Here is a 25,775-nt window from a genome sequence, read left to right as displayed (position 1 = left end):
TTGCATCAAGCTTAAGTGTTCACAAGGTAATTTGGGGAACATTATGTCATTTTGATTCTCACCACAGCCTGTGAATCAGTTAAAAATTGAGGAAGAGGGGCGCCTGGGTGGCGCAGTCGGTTAAGCGTCCGACTTCAGCCAGGTCACGATCTCGCGGTCCGTGAGTTCAAGCCCCGCGTCAGGCTCTGGGCTGATGGCTCAGAGCCTGGAGCCTGTTTCCCATTCTGTGTCTCCCTCTCTCTCTGCCCCTCCCCCGTTCATGCTCTGTCTCTCTCTGTCCCAAAAATAAATAAACGTTGAAAAAAAAATTTAAAAAAAAAATTTAAAAAATTGAGAAAGAGGATAGGGGCCTATAAATGTTGAGTGACACAGGCCAGGTTGCACAGAACTTGTAGGAAATGCCCACGCTGCTGTCTGTGTTCATTTATTCACAGGTTAGCACGTGCATTTACACCAGTCAGTAGAGGAATGTCACTCAACCCATTTTATACTTTGGGTTTAAGTAGCAGTATGTTTTTCATTCACTCAATTTTCACCTTTTTCCACTGGGCCTGTCAACATTTAATAGACCTAGCTATGACACTACTTAGACTTGCGATAACATGCCAGAGCTGGGCTGTTCCCTGTCCCCCTAGCGCCAGGAAAACCTTGGCCACTAGTCACTGTGCTCTAAGCCAGGTCTCCTGATCTGAAAGAAAGCACAAGTCCTTTGGGAAGGAAGCACTGCTACATCTTGGGGAAATGATATAGTCATGTAAGTCCTATTTGCCTTCTGAGGCTATTTTGTTAAGAGAAGAGACGACACGGCCACCTGGGTGGCTCAGTCCGACTCTTGATTTCGGCATTGGTCATGATCTTGAGGTTCATGGGACTGAGCCCTCCATCGGGCTCTGCCCTGTCAGTGCGGAGTCCGCTTGGGATCCTCTCTCTCCCTCTCTCTCTTCCCCTACTCTGCTCGTGCTCTCTCTCTCTCCCCGCCCCCCCCCAATATAAGTAAATTAACATGAAAAAACATTAAAAAATAAAAGAAGACAGGTGAGGCTTATGGCTGCCTGTGTTTACAGAGCCTGGGGTCTGCACACTGTGTGGGGAGAGGTGGCCCCATCCTCACAGCGTCTCCCAGGGCTGTGCACAGTGAACACAGACAATGTGCACAGTGAGCCGAGGGCGTCACAGGAGTGAGAACGTAGTTGAGGCCATTTCTATTTGGGTGTTCGTGGAGAGGAGGAGCTCCCAGTGGACTGACACACAGCCCCGGCAACAGCTCATTCAGATCACAAGTTCAGTTTCAGGCGGAGAGCTTCTGAGGCCCCCAACAAAGGTGTTTTTTTCCCACAACCTCTTTGCTTTGCTGCTCTTGGCAGTGGGGGCAGGAGGGCAGGGAAGGAGATGATAGAGCCTTTCAAGTTTCTGATTGCCTATCATTCGATCAGGGGCAAGGCGTCTCAGCATTTCTCCTCCTGAATGATTTATCCGGGCGCTCAAGTGTTCCCTCTCCCCAAGGCATTAGGAAGGAGAGTCTCTCAGTAACTTCGGAAACTGAGACGGAAAGAATATATGGCCAGTGAAAGGGGTGACTGCCCAGTTGAATCATGAGTTAAGTTCTAATTTATCAAGACTGAGAATCTCAATGCCGCCACCTTTAACAGTTTCTCACTTGTTTTTTTAGGGATAAGACCCCGTGAATATGTCGAAACAGCCGGTTTCCAATGTCAGAGCCATCCAGGTAAGTAGGCATATTTCTGTTTTAACATCAGCTCTGTGACACCTAGCCTGTTTGCTTAATAACTCAGACCTTTTGTGATTGTTCACCCCTAACTTGGTAATTAATTTCAAGAAAAGCGCGACTCATAGGGCACAAATGAGACAGGATATAAGGCTGGTAAGGTACGACTGAGGAGGGAGAAGCTATTTTTGCTCAATTGTGCTCAATTGTAAGACAATCAAAGTTATAACTAAGAATCAAATGATTGCCTACCAAAAAATGCAGTGTTTATTTTTTGGACGTTTTTCAATCTATATGTTTTTGACATGCTCATGATAGCCATTAACAAAAATCAATTTCCATTTTTATATCCAATTAAATTTGCTGCCCCATGTGTTTAGAATACATCCTTTCCTGTCAAGTGTTATTCCCAAGGTTTGGGTATTTATCTTGTAAAGTCTGTATGCTATTATGTCTCCTCCTGTCTTCCCAGCAAACAAATTCTTTGGTTGTTTCCATTGACTTAAGAGTCACCCCAAAAAGGGGAGGGGGAAACAGGCATTTTGGAACACAAATACAATTACGAAGGTAACTTTCAATATTGTTTTTACTCAATACTTAATTTTTTATTTTTTTGAGGTTTCTGGGTTTAACTCTCAAATGGCTCCCACACTGTGATGCTGGGCACACTGCTTTAGTATAAATTTCCATCTTTCTCTTCCATCAACATGGAGTCATCTGTGCTTTCTCTAAAGGAGCTTTTAAACTTTTTTTTTTCCTGGACTTTTCTGAATCCCACAGGACATGAGGCATAGTTCCTGAATATTTGGGGTCTGATGCACTGTCACAGCATAAACATAAGCGATTGACCATAGTGTGGAAGGGTGTGCATGTGGCCAGATTGTGGGGTTAGAAATCCTAGCACACACTGGTGGTACACGAGGTGGGTGGGGGGACAAATCTTCACCTGTCATGACTAATGCACAGTCTTAAGTGGATGGGCTTCTTAAGTGGAAAGATGTATTACAGCCTCTGGAAACCAGTCATAGAACAGACTACCAAGAAAGAGCCTATTGGCAAGGATCCAACTCCGCATTGCCACGTTTAGCCCTGTTGGGTCCACCTAGTGAGTGTCTGACATACCTTGAATTTATTTTGCCTCCCAGATCTGTGGGCATCCTTGAGCCTTTGAATCTTCTTTACATGAGTTTGAATCCTTAATCCATACCAGTGTGGAATCATGGGAAAATGACTTCATCTCTCTGCCTTTGTTTCTACATCTGTAAAATGGGGATAATTGTTATTATCATGTCCTCATGTCCTAGAGCTACACATACAAGTTGTTTAAACAGCATAGTAAGCCCTCATTAAGTGACAATTATCATAATAATTATCATTCAGGAATGCTCTATGTTAACGTGAAGAGAAATAATACCACTTAACCACTGCATTTAAAGCTCTCAAAATGCTAAACAGAAAATTTCCTTTTTATTTTGCAGGACAGAAAAACATAGTCTTCTCTCAGGCTGTCTTTGCTTCTCTTCCTTTTAAAGCTAAAAGTGTGTTGATTTTTCTTCCTTAGCGCTTTCTAGCTTCCCTCACATCTACACTGAAAATTCACCAGTATTTTATCTACTAATTTTGACCTTGATATATTTTTAGGTCTGTAATATTTAAAAAGCTGCTATTGACTATTCTCAGTAGCTGTTATTTTACTGCATTTAAAAAATTCCATCCACTCTACCAACAAAGGCAGTAGAGTGATTTCTTATGGATGTGGTATTGCCTCTTTCAATATACTTTATGCCACTCAAAAAGCCTAATTTAAGGCACCTTCAAATGAAATATTATTTCTTGTGGCTAAATAGGATCTGCACTATCTGATACTTTTCTATAATTTCTGCATTAACCTAAAGTAGGGTCTATTAAATAAAATATGAAAATGGTTACACTATGTAAAACGGTTTATAGTAACATTATTTAGGGTACAGTCCTGTCTGGAACAAATAGAAACCCCAAATGATGAGGGAATGCTTTTATTGTTTAAATACCACTTAAAGATCTTAAATGTTCTATTCAACACATTCTAGTTGCTTCTTCTTTTTTATTTTAAATTTAAAAAAATTTTAACATTTATTTATTATTTTTGAGAGACAGAAAGAGAGTGCGAGCAGAGGAGGGGCAGAGAGAGAGAGGGAGACACAGAATGCGAAGAAGGCTCCTGGCTCTGAGCTGTCAGTGCAAAGCCTGATGTAGGGCTTGAACTCACAAACCTCAAGATCATGACCGAGCTGAAGTTGGATACTTAACCAACTGAGGCACCCAGGCACCCCTTGAAGTTGTTTTTTTTTTAATTTTAGAGGGAGAGACAGTGCGAGTGGGGGAGAGAGAGAGAGAGAGAGAGAGAGAGAGAGAGAGAGAGAGAGAATCTTAAGCAGGCTCCATGCTCAGTGTGGAGCCCAATGTGGGGCTTGATCCTACAACCCTGGGATCATGACCTGAATTGAAATCAAGAGTAAGACACTCAACCGACTGAGCCACCCAGGTGCTCTGCTTCTCCTTTTTATCAGGATCTTATTTCCAATTCAACTGTCATTTCCTGGTTATACAATTTGTGACAGGAACTGTGCAAAGTGCAGGCCATGCAGAGATGAACTGATATCCGATTCCTCTCTTTGAGGAGCTCATAATCTCCAGGCCTTACTAGCTGTGTGACTTTGGGCAAGTTGTTCATCCTCTTTGTGCCTTGGTTTCCTTATCTATCAAGTGGGGAATTAATAACAGTACTGTTCTCATAGGTTTGCTCAGAGAGTTAAGTGAATTAATACATGTAAATACTCAGGCCAGTATCTGGCTTATTATAATTGCTTAATCAATATTAGCCATTATCATCAATCATCATCATCATCATTATCATCATCATCATATCACCACCATCATCTAGTTCAACAGTTCCCAAAGTCTGTCTCTTAGAATACTAGTTTTATGGATGCTTTTTGTTAATTAAAGGATTCCATGATAAAATGTTTGGGAAATACTACATTAAGCAAAGTTGAATAGGATCTTTACTGCACATTTTTTCAGAGTCCGTAACTTGGTAATGGCTTCATGTATTTCCAAGAAAATGATGATGTATGCAAAGTTTTATACATATTGGACCTTTAATTTTTTATTATATTTTTAAAATGTTTGTTTATTTATTTAGAGAAAAAGCATGAGTGGGGGAGAGGCAGAGAGAGAGGGAGAGAGAGAATCCCAAGAAGGCTCCATGCTGTCAGTGCAAAGCCTAATGTGGGGCTCAATCTCATGAACCATGAAATCATGACCTGAGCCAAAATCAAGAGTCCAATCCTCAACCAACTGAGCCACCCAGGAATCCCTAAATATACTGGACCTTTTAAATGAGTATTTTGCAGGATAGTATTTTGCAGCACAAACTTCTAAAAAATAATGTCTTAGATCTCTATTTTGTCTGGATTGAGCAACTTAAGCCACTGTCAGCTATACTTACAACAGGTGGGCATTTAGATAGTTGAACTATTGCATCTGTGTGCATCAGACATGTTAAGGATTGTTATAATGAATAAAATAATGAATAGCAAGGCCCTGGTTTATAGCACACAATTCCTTAAAAGATCTCTCTCCTTTTAATTTTTTTTAATGTTTATTTTTGAGAGAGGGGGAGGGTCAGAGAGCAAGGGAGACAGAGAATCTGAAGCAGGCTCTGCATTGTCAGTGCAAAGCCCAATGTGGGGCTTGAACCCATGAACCATGAAATCAGGACCTGAGCTGAAGTTGGATGCTCAACCGATGGAGCTACCCAGGTGCCCCAAGAGAAGTCTCTTTTAACTCTCCAGGTAGTACATGGAATGGCCTTGGTTTCTTTTCAGCTGGTTCCATCTCCCCCATGCCCCAGATTAATAAGGGAGGCCAGAACTAGGCCTAACCTCTGAGGACATGGACAGTTGTCTTTCATATCCACATTGAAAAGGTGGCTTTGAATTATAAGGGGATTCTATATAAGTCTGCATTACTTTTCAGTTGTATTAATGCAATCACATTTATGCCAGGGACATAAAAATATCCTGCAGGAGTCAGTTGATCCTTCCCTTGCCTGGACAGGGCCTCTGTCTCCTAAGCAGCTATAAGGCTGTATCCCAGATGTTGGCAAATGTTTTCTATAAAGGGAAAAATAGTAAATACTTCAGGATTTGCACATCATTGGGTCTCTATTCTGACTACCCAACTCTGCCATTATAGCACAAAAGCAGATATAGGCATTACATAAATGAATTGAGTGTGGCTGTGTGCCAATGCAACTTTATTTATAAAAACAGGTGGCAGGTTGGATTTGGTCCATGGGCCATAGTTTGCTGACCTTGGTTCTGTACTCTCCAGGCTGCTTGTTAAACCCCATTGTTGACGGGGATGGAGTTGCAACCAAGGTAACATCAGCACACTCAGCATAGTGGGTCTGGTCCCTTCAGATGAAAGAATTTGAGATGACAGGTGGGGAAAGCTAGAGCTGGTGGGAAATCCAGTCCTATCGGTGATCTGCTCAGGAAGTCTCTCTAATGAGACCAAGTGACACTGGCCACTGGCAGCACCTGCCTGTCCTTCCCCTTCCTTCTGAACACACTCCCTTTGGAAATCACCATGGGCCTCAGCTCACCCAGAGCCAATGTTCTCTGGGTCGTCACTGGCTTTTATCTCCACCATTGATCAAAGTGAGCTGAGTTTTATGTGTCCTTTCTCATGAGATCAGAGAGCTTCATGGTTGAATGGAAAAGAGTCCTGTGCCCTACTCGTAGCTCTGCTCTGTGACCTCACCCCCCCCCCACCGGTCCTCATGCTATGCAAAAGGAGGGTGTTGCATTATATGGGCTCCCAGCCTCTGTGCAGCTTCTAATAGTCTATGAAATTCCTGAGAATAACTTCTAAGGTTTCTTATTAGGATGATAATAATAGTCACAGTTTATTAAGGATTTACTATATACTTGGCATAGTACAGTGAGATCCCCATGGATTATGATGGAAGGTTTAGAGAAGTGAAAGAACTCACACAGGATCACGCAGCTTGTAAGTAGGAGAGTCAGGACCTGAACTCAAGTCATGTGATCCCAAAGCCCATGTGTGGAAGCTCTCTGCAACATGCTTTTGTCTCATTACTTACCAGCCCAACCCTGGCACAGAGAGTGAGAATGGAGGGGTGGGTGGGACCATCTAAAGGGTAATCATAAGTACCAAGGCTACCTCAGGGGACAATTGCCATTTTATGGATGCCAGGTCCTGCCTTTTAAAGAGCTCAAGTGACATTCAGGAATAGTTTCAGCATTTTAGGGAAGAAGCTAATAGCATACCCTGATTAAAGTCATCTTAAACATTAGTTGGCTAGGAGTGAAAAGTACAAAGTGACTCGGTGACACACATGGTCTCAAAGTACAACAGCCATGGCCACTGCATTACCACCTCTCTGCTTAATTGACTTAACTAAGCTGCTTGTAAAACAAAACCTAACTCTTTTATTATATATTTTAAAGGAATGATTATATGAATGCTGCATCATTAGTGAGTGTGTGGCTTCTTATGGGAACTTGTCTGTTGCTACCCAACCCATGTGTAGAACAGAATATCATGATGCCCCAAGCTTTAATATTTTTTTACCTTCACCACTGGTTATCATTGCTCTTTCACTCCTCATCGCCCAGGGAATAAAGGCTTCATGGAAGAAAAAAACAACCCAACAAAAGTCTTTACAGACAGGTGTCAGGGACTCTGTTTCCTGACTAGGATTTCTAGTTTAAAAAGTATTACAGGTACATGACAGTCCTTGGCACAAGGGAGTAAACTATAACCACCCATATTCTGTCCATTAACCAAATACAGTGGTTAAAGCTACAAATAATATGATACATATCTTCCTTTAATATTTTATTTAAATTTAAAAGTAAAAATGAACCTTCATTTGCCACTTGTTTTAATGTATAATCAAGGCCTTTTCTTTGATCATGGATCTACTATTTCTTCTTTTTTTTTGCTTTTATTTTTAAAATTTTATTATTTTTTTTAATTTTATTTTTTAAAATTTATATCCAAATTAGCTAGCATATAGTGCAACATTGATTTCAGGAGTAGATTCCTTAATGCTCCTTACCCATTTAGCCCATCCCCCCTCCCACACCCCCTCCAGTAACCCTCTGTTTGTTCTCCATATTTATGAGTCTCTTCTGTTTTGTCCCCCCTCCCTGTTTTTATATTATTTTTGTTTTCCTTCCCTTATGTCCATCTGTTTTGTCTCTTAAAGTCTTCATATGAGTGAAGTCATATGATTTTTGTCTTTCTCTGACTGACTCATTTCATTTAGCATAATACCCTCCAGTTCCATCCACATAGCTGCAAATGGCAAGATTTCATTCTTTTTGATTCCATGAACATGCTAGAAATCTCAAAATGTCATATCCTGCTCCATTCAGAGAGGCCCAGGACACTAAGAATATGAAAGTGCAGAAAGAAATACTGCAAAATGCAGCCCTGTGGGGTTTCCTCTGCCTGTCCCCTGGGAGGATGATGTGGTGGGGTGGCTATAGATTCTGGCAGGAGTGGCTAGAGACCTTTGAAAACTAAAGATAGAATCAGTAGTGGTCATCTGAAACAAATATGCAGTGAGAGGAAACTCCAAAAGCTTCAGCACTAAAAGAAGAAACAGAGTGGGGACCAACAGAGAGGGGCAGATAGCAGAACAATGGCTATGGAAAGCAAAGTGGATAGGGATTGTCAGTACCCAGTGTCAGGCAGCTATCAAAATCCAACCCTCTGAGGAAAGAAGATGTCACTCCATTGTAAGTCACATATGAGTGGCTGTGGAGGGAACACTGTTTCCAGAATCCTCAGGCTCAAAACCTGGAGCCAAGCAGGAAAACAGTACAAATAATTAAGGGAGTAGTGGAATTAACTTACAGGGAATTCTTTCTACTTTTCTTCACCTGGTGAGATCGAGTGTAGTATTCATTTCACATCAGATAGGTCTATTATCAGGGAACTGTATCCTGTTCTGGCAAGAGATGATCTAGTAGATTTTTTTCCATTCCAAACTTCAAGGATGTAACAAATTATGTATAGTTTGGGAAAGCGATGCGCTAGGCTTGCTGTATCGGGGGGCATATTTAAAAATGTGTAGGATGAATAAATGTCAATAAGGGAAAAGAAATGCAAGAGAATGTGTTACAAAAGGAAAAAACAAAAGCCTGCTTCCTTTGCATTTATACAGAATCTGTATAGAGAAGGAAGTCCAACCCTTATAGAAAAAACAAAGTCTAATAACATCAATGATATGGAGTCAACTCAACATACAGAAAGTCTAACATCAGTGACTTGGACAGACTCCATTTGCTTTCACAAAAATGTACCTCATACTAGAAATCTATTTTGAATAGCAAATACCATACCCAACTTGCAGATGGAAAAATTAATCATTGAGAAAGTATTTTATTTGTGTTGAAACAGAATGAGTCGGTGAAAAACAAGAATATGACACAATTCTCTGGCTGATGAAATGAAAAAGACAGCTAAGGTCTACATATTTCTATCAAATTCAAGTTACAAGGAATTTTTCTTATGGCTATAATTCAGTGTATAATTTGTCACTCAAATATCACCACCCTACAATTACATTAATGAAACATCTCTAATCATTTACAAAGCACTCTTCTGACACTCCCTTCAGGTGTATGTTCATGACTGGATAATTGACGCATTCTTGGGCTGCTTTGGATGCTGTCTATACCTGCTGTCAAAAAACCCATTTAGGTTCCTGGTTTTTTGAGTGACGCCTTAAAGATTAAAAAGTATCAAGTCAGCAAGTTAATGGCTCATTTTTCAATGTGGCCTTTCTTTGACACCTATTTTTGAATTATCCACTTTGCACGCCCATTTTCCATGGCCATTTTCAAAGTGGAAGCCTGCAATTTTTGTACCAGTTTAGAGAATTTTAGAGTGGTTAGAGCTCATTCTGGCCAAGTAAAAAAGAGCTCTTTGGACAGGGCTTGAGAGAGTGAAACTGTCTGTCCCTAAGGTGAGGTGGCTCTGATTTGGAATCCTGGCTTTTCCTCAGACTGTTTGTGTGACCTTGAGCAAATCCTCTAACTTCTTTGAGGCTAAGTTTCTTCATCAGTGAAACAAAGGTGATAGTCTGAACCTCAGAAGTTTGTTGTGAGGATTTAGGACCTAGGCTGAATTGGGGCTTGGGGGTGGCTAAAATAGCGTGTAGTGAACGGTGCGTGCGGGGAGGGGTTACTGTCCCCAACATCACACCAGGTTAAGGTGAAGGCCAGTCTCAGGCCCAACTCTGCCACATGTATGGGCATTTGTTAAACACACATTTGTTAGCAAGCAGGCATGAAACCATCCAGGCAGGCTGTCTGTGAGCTCCACGAAGCCTTAGCTCTTTTCGCTTTACGTACTCCAAGTGACTGTCACCTCACATAAAAGACTCATATTGGAAATCCTCATTATTGATGGCTTGAGACAGGCCATTTAGGGATCACTCGTTGAGCTCTGTCTCTAAAGATGCAATCTACAGGCTATCAGGTTCTTACATTCTGTTCAGCAGGGTGGGGATTGTCTCTAAAATATTTTAACCAATCTACATACCCTAACCTCTAATTTCATCAGTAAGAGCCATTTGTAAAGCTCATGCCTCTTATTTCTGACATTTCTTCAAACATCAAAACCTCAGGTGTTGGTGGACATATGACTAACAGAAAGACTTGGGGTAGCAATCATGGGAATGTGGTCTTAGTGATATTCTACCATCCAACCACCACCCTATGAGGATGAACTCTCAGAGCAATAGAATTCTCTAGAGCTGTAGTTTAAACCAAACTGAACATATAAAATATCACATGGTCTATGCTAGTTTAAAGTAAATGACAGATGACTTAACAATGGGAAGAGCAAACGTTTGAAATACATGTCAGTACTCATCCACTTAGGGATGATCTCTATCAAGGGTTGTCAGATTGGGCCTAACACGTTTGAAAGAACCTGTCATGGCCCAGGGTTTGGGGGAATCAGATAGGGTTCTGGGCTCCCTACTACCTTAGCCAGAGCAGCTCTACCTCCACCTAGTTTGCATTTTAGATGTTCTCACAATACTTTACTTAAAGAAGGGTTCCATAGCTGAAAGGTTTGAAAACCACTGATGAAGCCTAATGTTCATATTACAAATGGGAAAGATGAGACCCAGAACAGTTGTCACTTTTTCAAGTACAGAGAATCTGTAACAACTCCTTGCAGTGGGCTCTTTTCACTAGCATAAGCCACCTGTTTACCATGGAGAGGCTACATGCGTTGCTAAAATTAAACTCTAAGCAGGAAAAGGTGGTTTCCCATAGCATGTGCTTTACCAAATACATTACCCTGGATGACCTTTATGTGTTCCTTTACTGAAAACTACAACCTACTGTAGAGTATACACACTTCATTAAATAGGTTAGTTCAGCAATCAAGTCTTTCAGAAACTATGTTAACTTCAACTCACTATTAGGAAGACACCCTCTGTAGATACTCAATAAATGGGTCAGGGTAGTGATGATATAATAAAACTTTTAACCGGTTAACCTTCTCCCCAAAAGTCCCTATATTGACTTTTCCCTTTTTTCATTCAAACTAGAAATGGAGATAGATATTGGTTCAATGTGGATAAACTTCTTCAGGTCTTAAATTGTTTAGATCTTATTTCAGGACCCTAATGATATTTCATCCGATCTAAGACACTATCAATTGTAAAATACCATTATTTTATGTCCTGCTAAAAAAGAAAACAAATGTGCCAATTAAATATTTAAGAAACCACTGGTTATAAGACACATTTTGATTTTGGGGGTATTAAAAGAGGTGCATCTTGGAATTCATGAAGTATGCTACCACATTTGCCACTGCATAAGACATATTTTCCCCCTTGTCATATGTTCCTCCCTCCTCCCACTCTAGGCCACTGATATTTCCAATAAACAGAGAAATAGCATAGAAGGTTCAGCCTTAGGCTTTTAGAGGAAATGGCTTTCTCTAAGATTGTGTTGCATTTATATTTTGACATATATAGTACACACTGATCAAAAATACTTCTTGGCTTGGTGGCCCTAGGAATGGTGATTTACCTCTCTTGATACCCGCCACAAACCTTTGGATCTGTTTCCTTTCTGTGGGATCAGCATTATTCTAGTGCAAAAGGAAGTTTTAAAGACCCTAGGGGGAAAACGTCACTTCCTTCTCTTGGGAGAACACAGATCTGCCATGTTCCCTGAACATGGACCCTGTATATTTCCTGTGTCTTGAATTGAACATTCCCCTAGTAACAGAGCTCACATCAGGCATTTCCAAATGGACCTTACCACACTTTCTAGTAATTTTGTTGGATGTGGTACCCAAATTGTCCAAACTGTATCATAAGGTAGTAAAATATTTTGTTTCCTTCGCTCAGGCATCACTTTGATGCATAACATCAAAGTGCAATTTCAACTTTTCAAGTCCACGTATCCAGTTACTCATAAGGCAACACTTTATCTTAAGTGGAAAAAATTAGGTTCTATCTTAAAAAAGAAGTTTTAATGCTTGTTTTATGTGAGTGATGCTCCTGGTTGGTCTGCATTAAACATTCTTGCCTTTTGATATCAGATGAAATATGGGTAAAATTAAAATTTACAAATTCTTTCCCCCAGATTCAAATTACTGTGTCAGTATATATTCCTCACATAATTTAACATTTAGCCTATTTCATGTTTACTAGAAGATGTTCTATGTTTACTAGAAGATGTTTTATGTTTACTGGGGATGGAGATTAGCGTGTTATCTTAATGAAGGACAAGAATCTCTGAAGTGTGATACCAGGGAACTTGGCTTTCCAGCACTCTCCTTATGTGCTGACCCACACAGTGGTGTGCTGGGGAGAAGGTAGAGGAGTGTCAATCACAGAGACCACAGAAGTGCCAGGACAGCCATAGGACATTACAGAAAGGAGGAAGGGGTTCAGGAGGTGTGAGTGCACCCCTCCTAGGGTGAATCTGAAGGAACCTGAAGGAGGGGCTAAGGTGGGATGGCTTCTGAGGATGCTGTTTCCTCCTTTCCTATCATTATGTGTTCCTTTTTCATATGAGGGAGAGGAAAATGTAAAGTGCCACAGGAGGGCAACAGCCAGAACAAACTGTCTTGAAATTCTTCTATCCATTAGGGAATCGTGAAATCACTGCACAGACCTAAAGATGAGTACCAGAAATCTGTAATAAATGGAAGTCAAATTTCCCTTTGCATATTTTTGTACTGTCATTATTGCAATTTTCTTGAGGAAAAAAGATTTAAAGATGTACTTTTTGGATGCGTTTTTTATCACAGTGATTACGGTCTCCAAGTGTCAATGCAAGTTCCTACTTTTTTTTTTTTTTTGAGTTAAATCTTCCCTGCTTTTTTCTTTTAGGCAAATATCAACATCCCCATGGGAGCCTTTCGGCCGGGAGCTGGGCAACCCCCCAGAAGAAAAGAGTGTACTCCAGAAACGGAGGAGGTGAGGAAAACTTAGTGGCAGAGCTCAGCCCTTTCTCCTCCAGACTCCTGACTAGAGTGGGGCAAAGCCAAGGCGAGTGTCAGCTCTCCAGGACAAGGGAGGCATGAATGGATGTGGGTCAAGGAGTCATCACAAAGTACATACATTTCTTTGAGCCTCTTGCTCACTTAGCCATGGAACACACTGCTCCTTACTTCTCTTTAGCCCTTTAAGGGCTTGGCACAGTTACTCGAAGATGCTGAGTTTAACATGTTGTTTGTTGATTGTGTGTGTGTGTGTGTGTGTGTGTGTGTGTGTGTGTGTGTGGTGGGGGGAGCATAGCCTCTCACATGCTTTTGGTCTGGCAACAGTCACTAGCTCGGTAAGGTCTCACTTGGAACTTATTCTGAACCGAGCAAGATGTATTTAGTACAGCTTCTGATGAGTGACAAACCCCAGTGGGAGCATAGGTAATAAGCACATTAAATTACTTGTGATTCAAACAAAAAGCCCCAATCTCTGTGTATTTCCTTTGAAAAGAGGACTTTGCAAGGGAGTCTATCAATTTCCGTCTTTTTTTCCTCCCTCTAATTCTTTACCTTTCCTCTGAATTCAGATGCCCACTTGGCTGAAATGAAGGCTAAAATTCATAACAAGTGCATTAAATAGAGAAGGGTGCCTTCCTCAAGGTCTGTATTTCTTCTCCAACTGTGACTTTTCTGATGAAATTTGGAAGGTCTAATTCTGAAAAAAAAATGCAGGTTTTGGAGCATGTCATTAGCAGAAGACAAGGAAAGTGGAATTCAACAAAGCCATAGGGCATAGCCAACTGTATTTTATCTTTCTAAAAAGACTTATTTTTGAACTTTTGTAGGTGACCTTTTTGGTATTTGCCCCCAAAGAACACCTATCACCATTTCAAAGTTTCCTAATAAAACTTTGGTTGTCCCTCATCTAACCTTTCTCCTCCCCCTCCCCCCGCCCCCCGTAAATAATTCCTGATATGGTCCCGAGTTAGTAGTTCCAGCCTCCTATCATTAGAAAGGTAAGTTTTCAAAGAAGGAGATGGGAGTATTTGAGTGATATCACCAAGTTCTGGAATTTCAGCCACTAGGTCACCTTTGATGAATAAAAAGTTTGAACTACAAGTTGAAAAAAACCCAGCACTACCCTGTTCTTATGGTACATAATCTCAAACTCTGATGCTACTGACTTGGCTATCCAGTTAACTCATAATCATGGGCTCTCCCTCTGGGACTTTGGTCAAGTATTTCTGAGCCTATGTCTGCCAAATATGATCCACTCTTTTCCTCAGAGGGTTGCTGAGAGGAGTCGGTGACATAATGGACACAGCACAGCCTACCAACCATTCAATAAATGATTGTTCATCATTTGATCTAATTATCCAATTTTCCTGAAGGACTCCTAGGCCTATTATTTTGCATATTGTAAGAAAAAGGCATGGAGAGGTTGAAGAGAGGGCAGTGGAACTCTTCCCACACTTGCATGTATCTGTAATTAGGTTTTCTTCCTGTGTTTCCCTAAACTGTGTCTGTCACTACCATGGCAGTCATTCAGAAGGTGGCTTGACCCTTTTCCTCACTAAACTGATGTATGTAACAGTGGTTTTGGAGGTTTGCATCTCATCTTCCCCTATGGTACAGATGACCTTCAGTTCTCTGTACAACTGGTACTTTCCTCCTCACAAGTGTCCCAGTTAGGGGGTTGGGAAAACATTTTGCTCTCACTCTTGTCCCCAGTCTGATGGTTCCAGCACATTCTAAAATAGACAAGAACTGATACAGCCTGTTTGTGAACACTTACTTTATGACCAGCCACATGTACAAATGGCTAATCAATATTCTTCACAGGATGGAGGGAGTGAGGTATCCACAGAGATCCAGAGACCCCAGAAGTGTTTCTGGAACTGAGGTATATCTTTCTCATGGGCTATATCCCAGCTCATGGGCTGGGAGGGTGGAGCTGAGAATGGTATTCCATTACTGTATGAGCAGAAATGAGCTCTCAGGACTTGTGGGATCTTAGGTAGGGGGAGGATCTGATGACTCAAGGCCTGGGCTGGACCTTAGAGTAAGTTTCTCATGGAAACAACATTGCAAGGGGAGCAGTTAGGCAGCTTGGCTTGGCTACAAGGTGAGTTAAGTAGGATTTTGTGGGTCTGCCACCTTTTGTCGTATAGTTTGAAGGCAAAAATGGAATCTGAATTAAGGGGTGCCTGGTGGTTCAGTTGGTTGAGTGTCCCACTCTTGATTTCAGCTCAGGTCACGATCTCATGGTTCATGGGATGGAATCCCGAGTTACGCTCCATGCTGACAGCATGGAGCCTGCTTGGGATTCTCTAACTGCCCTGTGCATACACATGTGTTCTCTCTCTCTTAATAAATAAATAAATAAATAAATACACAGATAAATAGATAAATAAATAAATAACTCATACAACCACACTTTTAAAAAATTACCTAATTTGCAAACCTGGAAATGCTTACTTACCTAGTTTTGGGATTTGTTGCCTAGCCTTGCATTAAGATAAGCACTGTATAAAATGGAGATCATAACATACCATCCCTGAACACAACAGGCCACCTCTATCACAGCCAGTAGCTCCCCCATCTCATGCGTGAAGAGGCTGTATCCCAGTAGGAAGCCAGGACCAGCCTTTGGCCCAATGACAAGGCCTGCGAGTGCTGGCTGGGTCTCCAGCCCACCTATGGTCTCTGGGAGCCCTTTGCTTTGCTCACAGAGCTGGAGTACACCCTCCGTCTGCCCAGCCCAGCCAGAGTTTGGCATGTGCCTGACACAGAGGCCTTGCAGCCAAATCCTAATAAATAAGGCCAATCTTTTGGATAAGACAAGGCAGCTGCTTGTTTAAAGCGATTTGAAGGGTACTGACAAGGCTCTACTCTGCTTCCCAAATCTCTCTTTTGACTGTAATTCCATCATTATTAAGCCAGAAAAGAGCATGTTGGTACTTTCTGTTAATTATTTCCCTCTCCACCTTGTCCCTTTACAAGATGCAAACACACTACTTAATTCTGGTCTCACACTTCCTAGCCATGAGACTATGGGCAATTTTCTTACTCCTTCCCTCCCTGCCTTAGGCCTCAGTTTCCTCAACTATAAAACAGGGATAATAGTAATAGCAAATGTATAGGGTTGGTGTGAGGATTAAATGAGTTAGCGTATGTAACTTAAAATAGCTAGCATTGTGTTTGCTGTTATTAGTAAGTCCTCAGTGTCTAAGCATGAATGAGCACATCAGACTGTATTGCCCCACAGAGATGAGGTTAGGGGAAAACTCAATAGAGTGGTAGTAAAGAGGGAAATGAAGGCAAGATAGCTGGAAAATGGTTCACCATTTTGCCAAATTTTACAAATACTCTATAACCCCCCCCCCACCCCAGGGGAACATTTCCCTTGACAACAGCCATTCCTGACACTGGTAAAGGTGCAGGGGCTGATAAACCTTCTCTCAAGCTCTCTTTATCTCAATAAAAGAATATCTTTCATGTCCCTTCTCAGTTCAAATATCTACGTACAAAAGAAAAAAAAGTACCACATATTAGCCAGATGGAGCCATCTGGAACCTTGCTTGTTCATGTCTTTATTTATTATAATTCTTACAATAAATTTATAGAAGAAATGGAATCGATTCCCAATTTTTTAAAAGATGAGAGAAGATTCAGTTAAGAATATGTACCACCATTAACCCCTTCCTGAGTCAATGTCATATCTACTTATTGAATATATCCACTTATAATTTCTATTATATGTGACCATACCAAATCAAGTGCTGAAAGTCTTACCTTATTAAAAAAACACAGTGCACTGAGGTTTTAATAACTTGAAAGTGACTAATATTAAATATTATCATCCTTTTTTCTGTGTATGTTCACATAAGTCTTTGCACATAGACATAACTATACACATTGGCTTCACATATTAAATGTGCCAACAGAGCGCATTTTGATATTACAAACACAGTGAAGGTGACATACCCAGGAACTTAACAGAAAGAATTGGAAACATTTTTCTTCTTCATGCTTCTTTATTAAGATCTACCCACCTAACCATCATCAGAACATTCATAAGTGAGGAAACATTTTTCATTTCACTGCTGCACATATTAAAAAACCCCATTTTATAGCCTTGTTTAAAATCTCTTTCCAAAAGTCTAGGAAAGAACATTTTGGAATACATGGTCCTCCAGGTGGATGTTTAATAGTTTTGATTATTGCTTCTAAATCGCCATTTATAAATGGTGTGTGTGTGCGCATGACAAAAGGAAGCTGATTCTATGACTGTGTACATCAGCCTGAGGAAACACTATTTGCCAGATATTTACAGCAGGCACAGTCTACACTGAATTACTTTATCATTTTGTGTGGGTTACATCTTAGCTATTTCATCAGTACTGTGCCAAGGTTCAAAGAAAATGACTATAGGAAAAAACTATCAGCCCTTCATAGAAGAACAGTAGATGTACAATGTTTTATATTTGTACTTACCCCTCAAATAGGCAATTCTATAAAGGATATGCCTACAAAATAATTGGTTTGAGGTTGGGAATCTTGAACAGTCTCTTCCCTTTCCCTTTAGGTTCTAGACAATTTGAGAACTAGACGTAGGAGCCAGATGGGGGCAAAGAACAGCATTAGCTTTAATACCCAAGTCACATCGCTGCCTGATTAGGTTGGCAACAAGTATGGGCTTAGGGCTTGAACCAGAGGCAAATGTGCATTGTTTTACTCCTTTTCCCTAGAACTGTATCATTCATTCAGTTGTTGGCTGAGCAGATGAAGCCCTGCCAGTCCCACATTGTGACCATGTAACAGTGGGTCCTCCAAGGAGCAGACAACGGTGGGCTGAGATGTGGAAAATATTTACTGGGGAAACCATTTGTAAGGAAAAATGGGAAGGTGGTTAGACCATGATGTGGGTGAAGAAGAGTGGGACAGAGAGTTGGAGCGAAACCTCTTAGATCTCACTGCTGTTCTAAGGACAATTCTATAGCCGCAGTTCCTCCTCAAGAGTCTTGTCTCCCAGGAATGGGCTGGCCTTAGGATCCTGTGGCACTCAGTCATTGGCCACGAGCAGCCGTGGGAAGTGTGACCTCAGCGTGGTGCGGCAGGTGGGTTGCAGGGTGAGGCAGCTGGGACTGTTATTGAATTACCCTCCTGGCAGAAAGCTGATCCGACAGGCGTGCTCTCATGGCTGCCACAGTGATCAAATGTTCCTCCAACACCTTCCTTCCAGGGCTGGAGAATATGCTCCCCATGTCTAGCATAGGCGTCTAGCTAACAAGCAATTTCTTCTGCAGTAATGACTTTGGAGTTCTAGGAGCCACACACAGCAACTGATCTTATTGTTTTAGTCACTGTTAATATGTATGTTTGGTGTATGTACACAGAGGCATATATTTGTCATTATGGTACATTCTTGGGATTAACGAACTAAACAAAAATCGGCAAGCATGTCGTCTATACCAGGCTCTGGAGGAGCCACAAAGAAAAGTATAGAATGTGGTCCTGCCTTAAAGCTGCAACAACATAAAAACATTAAATAATAAGGAATTTAAAATAGTTCCCAAAGCAGGAAGAGAGAAGTGGGCCTCCTCTTGCCCCATACTGTCCCACCCACATTCGAGAAGGTTTTGCTTATGTCAGTGTCAGTTTGTTTATGCTTCCAGGAGACGTTGTTGGAACAAAGGCTGACAGCTACTGCATCCCAAACAAAAAAAAAATGTTAAACTCCTGGACGAAGTCATTGCTAGAGCCAACCATGCACAAACATTCTACAAATCTCTGCTGTTCAGGCATATTAGGATCCTAAGATACGAAATTAAATTTGATCTCATAAGGTGCTTCTCTTGGAAACACAAATCCTAACTAGTCATAATTTTTGTTAGTTATCAGACATTGAACAGTACTCTTGTGTTTTCTAAGTCATGTGGAAGTTACTTGTTTTCTTCTTCCAACTTTATTCCATATTCCTCCACAGACTTCAGGAGATCTTCTTGGGACTCTGAGGGTGTCTCAACAGCACAGGAATGCGGCTAGAATTATCCTTTGACAGAGAGACCAAATGCCTTTTTCAGTGAGCTGATCTCTTTCTCTTTTTTCTCTTCAGGGTGCTCCTCCCACCTCAGATGAGGAGAAGAAGCCAATTCCAGGAGTGAAGAAATTTCCAGGACCTGCGGTCAACCTATCAGAGATCCAGAATATTAAAAGTGAACTGAAGTATGTCCCCAAAGCTGAGCAGTAGTTGAAAGAAGGTGAGTGAAAAATTATTTCCTTCCTCTTAAAAAGACCACTGTAAAATGGATGAAGGAAGTTTTCCACAGGAGTCTGGAATTCCAGAAGCATTGATTAAGCGCCAGGTCCTTCAGTTTAGAGTGGTTTTTATCATGCAGAGGTTTTCTGGGAAAGCAAAGCTTTGTGGCCATTGAGGATGTCTGCCTGCCAACCCCTTTCTTAGTTGGGGGAGGACAAGGTTGGGGGAGGGGAGATGCTTGGGAGGAGGCCTTGAGGAGCTTTTGATTGTGGAGTCCAGGGAGCCCTCCCTCATTCCATGCCTCAGTTTCCCCACCCAGATGCCACAAAGACTGATGAGCAAGTCCTGAGGAGGGGATAAGAAGAGCAAGGTGCTGAGGAGGTCTGGAAGTGTAAAGGGGGCAGGGACCAGTTTAGGTCTTGAAACCAGTAACCCAGATGTGTGCAAAGCGGACCAAGAGGACCCAGTGATGACTCAAAATGTGCATGAGGGAAGGGTAGGCGCAAAACTGTACCTGCCATCCTCCCGAAGAGGCAGTGCAGGCAGGGCCTGTGACCTTATTTTCATTTTAACTGAATCTGCTCAATGATGACACTTTGGTGAGGGCTCCGCCCTGCCCTCCATCTGCAGACCCGACACATGCGGACCCGCCTGCGAATTCTGCCACCAGGGGGCGTATGGAACCGGCCTGGCCTTCCTTTCCAACTCTCCTGTGAAAGCCTGAGAGCAAATCTACTTTGTCTAACATTACTGAATCCTGCCGTGCACAGTTTGTTCCATTCCTTAAGCAGAAGTTTAAGTTTAGAAGAGAGGAATCTATATTGATAACATAAAACAGGTATTTTTTTTTTACTTCTACAGAGAAATTTATTTTTATTTTATTTTTTCTAATTCAAGTATAATTAATATACCATGTTGTATTAGTTTCAGGTATGATAAAACAGGTATTTTTCTGGCTGACTGCCCATTCATTCGTTTGTTTGTTCATCAAGTCACTCATTTATTCAACCAATATTTACTGAGCAGCTATCATGTCCTGAGCACTAGAAACATTTATTAATCACATACCATGTGCCATTTACTGTGTGAAGAGCATCATATCCATTGTTTCTGTTGAGCCTTATTGATACCCACTTACTGCCCTCATTCTTGAGATGGATCTTCTAGAAAGACTGATTTTCCCCATCTTTCATGCACCCTAAAGAAGAGGTGTGACTTCAAAGTTAGTGCTGTCACTTAGTTGTTATCCTGCCTCACCTCTTCCTCCCACTGCACCTTATGAAGGATGGCATACTCCCTGTGGGTGTCAGAGTGAGGTCCTCTGACCGTGTAGGTACAGGCACAGCACTGGGGCCCTGCTGTGTCTTCTCCTGTAGACATAACAGAGGACAGAATGTTCTCTGGGGTAATCCCATGTGTAATGGCAATGTTACTTGTGTCATGTTTATGCTGACTTACAATGACATTTGCAAGTTAGTTCTGGGGAAACGATTACTTTATAGTACAGAGAAGGGGGAGTTGTTTCGAGTTAAAATAAAAGAACAGTATCTAGTGTTTTCAGCATGCTTACATAAAAGAACAAAGGAGTAAAAATAAAATACAGTGGACTCTATGACTCTAGAATGAATCCCAGGAACCTGGTTGGGAACAAAGTTACATGAGCAGATTTGACCCAAAGTGTGGCTACACACACTTGTCATTATTTATGACAGAATGACACAAGTTGATGGCGAACATCATTACACTCAGTCCTGCTTATATAGCCAGGCGGAGATTAAATACTCCAATATGCTTGGGACAAAGCTGCAGGACCTTCTTGTAAGAAAGCCCAGGGAAGGGAAACTAATGTTTTGTAATATTTATCATCATCATCATCCAACCAAGGCCAGTTACATACATGAATCTTTAATGTAAACTTTAAAGGGTTTTGGTTTTATGAAATCCATGTAGACCTAAATTTAACCCCAGTTACAGTTTCAGAAGAACCTGGTTTCGAAGATTCAAAGGAATGCTGTTTTAAAATTAGCTCAGAGAAGGGGCGCCTGGGTGGCTGAGTCGGTTGAGCGTCCAACTTCGGCTCAGGTCATGATCGCATGGTTCATGAGTTTGAGCCCCACACCAGGCTCTGTGCTGACAGCTCAGGGCCTGGAGCCTGCTTCGGATTCTGTGTCTCCCTCTCTCTCTGACCCTCCCCCACTTGCACTCTCTCTCTCTCTCAAAAATAAATAAATATTTAAAAAGTTAGAAATAAAAATAACATAAAATAAAATTAGCTCAGAGAGGATCTTGTACTATTATCTGGCAATGATTCTGCAGCCTTGCATCTGTGGGTACTGTAATGGGGAACAATATCAACTCAATAAAATATTAAAAAGTTGCCCAAACATCCAGGACAAATTTTTGTTACTTCATTTTTCCTAGAGAAGACTTTAATGATTATTCTCTCACGAAGCAATTCCAATAATGCAAAACCACTCAGAGAGGCCTATTTTTCCTTATTCTTACAAGAATGTGAGAACCTACATTGTCAGAATAACTGATCTGAATTCTAAATGTGGACATTGCCAAGGAATGATCTTTATTTCTTGTAGGAGAGGTATTAAGTTGGTTTGCTTTTGACTTATCAATTCTTCTCCTGCAAATACGTCAGATTTTGAGACTTCCATGGTCATGGTTTGTGGTCGCAGAGGGAGAGCATTTTATTTTTAATACTGATTGATTCAGTGGACTTATAAGGAGTAAATATCCTGGACCAGCCATCATTTAGCCCCTCACTGGTTGGATTGATTTCCTCCTTCTTGGGCTACCATTTTGTTACCTATCCTCACCATGTCCAATTCAATTATTCGATCAAACAGATTGTTGTTTGAAGTTTGAGTGAATAAGTCCATAGCATCAAACACTGTGAACACCACGAGACTCAAGGCTCAAAGTCCAGGTTATAACTATTACAATATTTTAGACATGTAAGATAGACCGGCATCTCCTTCCAGCTGAGATCAATGCCTCCTTTTAAGTAGGATTTCAGATTCTTTCCATGTCCTATGCCATGGCTAGAATTTTTCACAGAAATTGATTAAAAACATTACAGGATAGGAACCAGAAAGGCCGGTAACTAGTCAGTTGAGGACCAGGAATGGCTTTTGGCAAAGGACTTAGGGCCTGGACCCAATCAGGAACCAGAGCCAGGCAACACAGGGACAGTATGTACTGAGTCAAGACGAAGAGACACAGTACTGTCCCAAATGGGACCCCAATCCAGGTTGGTATAGTCATGGGGCATGGGGCAGGGTAGGGTGTTCAGTCACGTATCTCTCAAGATTCTCCTGGCTGTGAGTTAAGGTGGCCAGATGGTAATTTAAGCAAGCCCAGGAGCCAGAGGAAGAGACAGGACCAGCGGCAATGTCTGAAAACCAAGAGCCCTCCAATACTCCCATGCTTGTTGTTTGCTGCTTGATCAGGAATCCCCCATGTCCATAGTCAGAAGCCACCACCTGGAGGATGGCTTAGGGCTGGTGTCCAACACTCTGTGTCCATTTCTGCTCCCTCTCAATCCTCAGATCAGACCACATATGCTCAGTAAAGAACCTCTGTACCATGGCCATTTTCTTCATTCTGTGCTAAGATATATAGATAGCAACCTTTGTCCCCTGCTCCCAGGATACTTCAGTCTTGGTGGAAAGATAAAATAAAATACTCTAAAAGGTAAAAGGCAGCAATTAAAGAATTAGACAACAGTTCAGTGATTCAAGATATCCAACAGCTGTTTATGACCCCCTAAGTAGGCAGTTATGTTATGATTTATGAGAGGGAGAACTCATGATGATTTTGGGTCAGGGACAATTTGAAGGAGGTGCTGAAAATGGAATAGTTTAACAGAGGCTTAGAATTAGCCTCTGGACATATGGAATGCCCAGAACACCATTAATAGATAAGTCTAGTGAAAGCAAACAGTTCCTCTAGGGCAATATTCTTAAACTTCTGGAGCAGAGCAAAATAAGATCCCACAACCAGCCCATACCATCTCTTCTCTTTTTCCAGCAATAAAAGAACTCAGTGATAACAAAGAATTGGAGAGGAACAAAATAAATATCAAATAAAAATGATTAATAAAGGTAAAGCCTTAGGTCTACAATTATGTTAATGAACACAAAGGGCAGCAATTGAAAGTCCTGGGACCGATGAAGCACTAGAAAGAAACTGTCGTTCTGAAAAAGCTGCAGGAATTCTTCTCTGTGTTGGACAGTGCAGCCTGGCCACGTGTTGTGTGGCAGCAGACTTCATGATTAGGTACTAAACCAGGGTTTCAGAAAGAGGCAACATTTTAGTGATTCTTAATAACCCACTTAATAGCTTTTGGACATGCATATAAGTGAAAATCTAAGGGCCAAATCCCCATTTGCTGTTACGGACTGAGGAAAGCACTTGTGCTTTTGCATCAGGAAGACTTCTGAGGTCAACCAGTGGGCACTGGACCATACTCTGAGAAACACTGTGGTAGGGCTGTGAGAGTGAGTTCAAATGATCTGCAATGCCTACGTAGCCATATACACCACCATGATCTCAAGTTAGCCTCAATCCCATACCCCACATCAGTCAACCAGCCTTGCTTCTGGATTTTGTGTATGTGAAAAGAACTATTATGATGCCTGATAGAGGAGATGTGCCTTCTTCCAGCACTCTGTCCCACCCCTGGCATCTTCTGTTTATGTGGTCATAATAGTTACCAAAGTGATGTATTGGTTTTCTTGTTTATAGCTTCTCAAAGGCTAGGGGGCACCTGATAGATCATGCACACACAGGCATGTCTGTAGAATGTCACAGGTGCTCTGACCATAGCAAGTCTGTGGGTCCCTAGAAATGCGTTCTTGTAAACTTCCCACGTCCTTTTATTATCAGGGAGATTACTACTTAAAAGTAAGACTAGCCTTCCTTCCAAGGTCTGAAAGTAACAGTGTTGACCACGATCACTTAAGGGCTCAGAAATTTGACTTTAATTCAGATTATAACATTATTCCTCTGGGAAACCGAAAAATGAAGGAAGACATCAGTTTTGGTTCATAGTCTTCAAAGGGGAGAAAACCTTGTAAAACCAGAAGAAAATCATTTAATTATCAAGAGTTATTTGGTTTTACTTTTCTAAGACTATCTAGGTCCAGATAAGACATATTTATGAGATGCCATTTCTGCTAGAAGAGAGCATAAGGTGTTCATTACTCTTAAATGTTAAGTATTATGCATCACCGTTGTTCATGCTGATTCAAGGGCTAATTTTGAGACTGCTGGCAGGAGGGCAAATTGACGTATCCAGACATTTGATGAAGAGTACATTTAGCACTAGACCCCCAAAATACATGGCACAAAAACTGACAAAATTGAAGGGAGAAATGGATAATTCAACAATAATAAAAGGAGACCAAGACCCTATTTTCAACAATGGATGGAAGAAAGAGACAAAAATAACAAGGAAATTGTTTTAGTCTTCTGGGGATGCTGTAACAGAATACCATAGACTGGGGGGGCGGCTCATAAACAGGGATTTATTTTTCAGAGCTCTGGAGGTGGGGAAGTCTAAGATTGAGATGCCGACAGATTCATTGTTGGGTGAGACCCTGCTTCCTGGTTTATAGATGGCTATTTTCTCACTGTATCCTTGCATAGTGGAAGGGATCAGGGAGCTCTTTGGGGTCTCTTTTATAAAGGCACTAATCTCATTCAAGAGGGCTCCACTGCCCTCATGACCTACTCACCTGTCAAAGGCCCTACCTCCAAACAGCAGAAATAGAAGACTTGAATGATACTATAACCAACTAGATCTAATTGACATCTATAGAACACTCCCACCCAACAACAGAAAAATACACTCTTCTCCAGTGCACATGGCACATTGTCTAGGACTGGCCACAGGTTAGGCCATAAAGCAAGTCTCAATAAGTTTAAAAGGATTGAAATCGTGTCAAGTATGTTGAAATTAGAAATGGGATGAAATTAGAAATTGGTAACAGAAGAAGTTTTGGAAATTCATATGTGTGGAACTTAAATAAGCACTCCTGAATAACCAATGAGTCAAAGAAGAAATCACAAGGGAAATTAGAAAATACTTGGAGAAAAACAAACAAAAAATACAATAAACCAAACTTGTGGGATGCAGGAAAAGCAGTGCTTAGAGGGAAATTTATAGTTGTAAACACATTAAAGAAGATCTTAAATCACTTAGCAACCAATCAAATCAATATTAGCAGT

At 41.2% G+C, this 25,775-nt stretch overlaps 1 protein-coding gene across 1 annotated transcript; it reads left to right on the top strand.

The window, feature by feature from the left end:
- The first annotated feature begins 1,687 nt into the window (after positions 1-1,687).
- Positions 1,688-19,523, top strand: SMPX (small muscle protein X-linked). The gene is made up of 3 exons (XM_047075764.1): positions 1,688-1,726; positions 13,176-13,262; positions 19,389-19,523. Exons 1-3 carry the CDS (start codon positions 1,688-1,690, stop codon positions 19,521-19,523), a joined length of 261 nt encoding a protein of 86 aa, XP_046931720.1.
- Positions 19,524-25,775: the final 6,252 nt, after the last annotated feature.

Source organism: Lynx rufus, unplaced genomic scaffold, assembly GCF_022079265.1.
Source record: "Lynx rufus isolate CCGP_SWC_20201006 ecotype Redwood Valley unplaced genomic scaffold, mLynRuf1.p SCAF_14, whole genome shotgun sequence".
NCBI lineage: Eukaryota > Metazoa > Chordata > Mammalia > Carnivora > Felidae > Lynx > Lynx rufus.
This window is presented reverse-complemented; position numbering and strand designations above follow the sequence as displayed.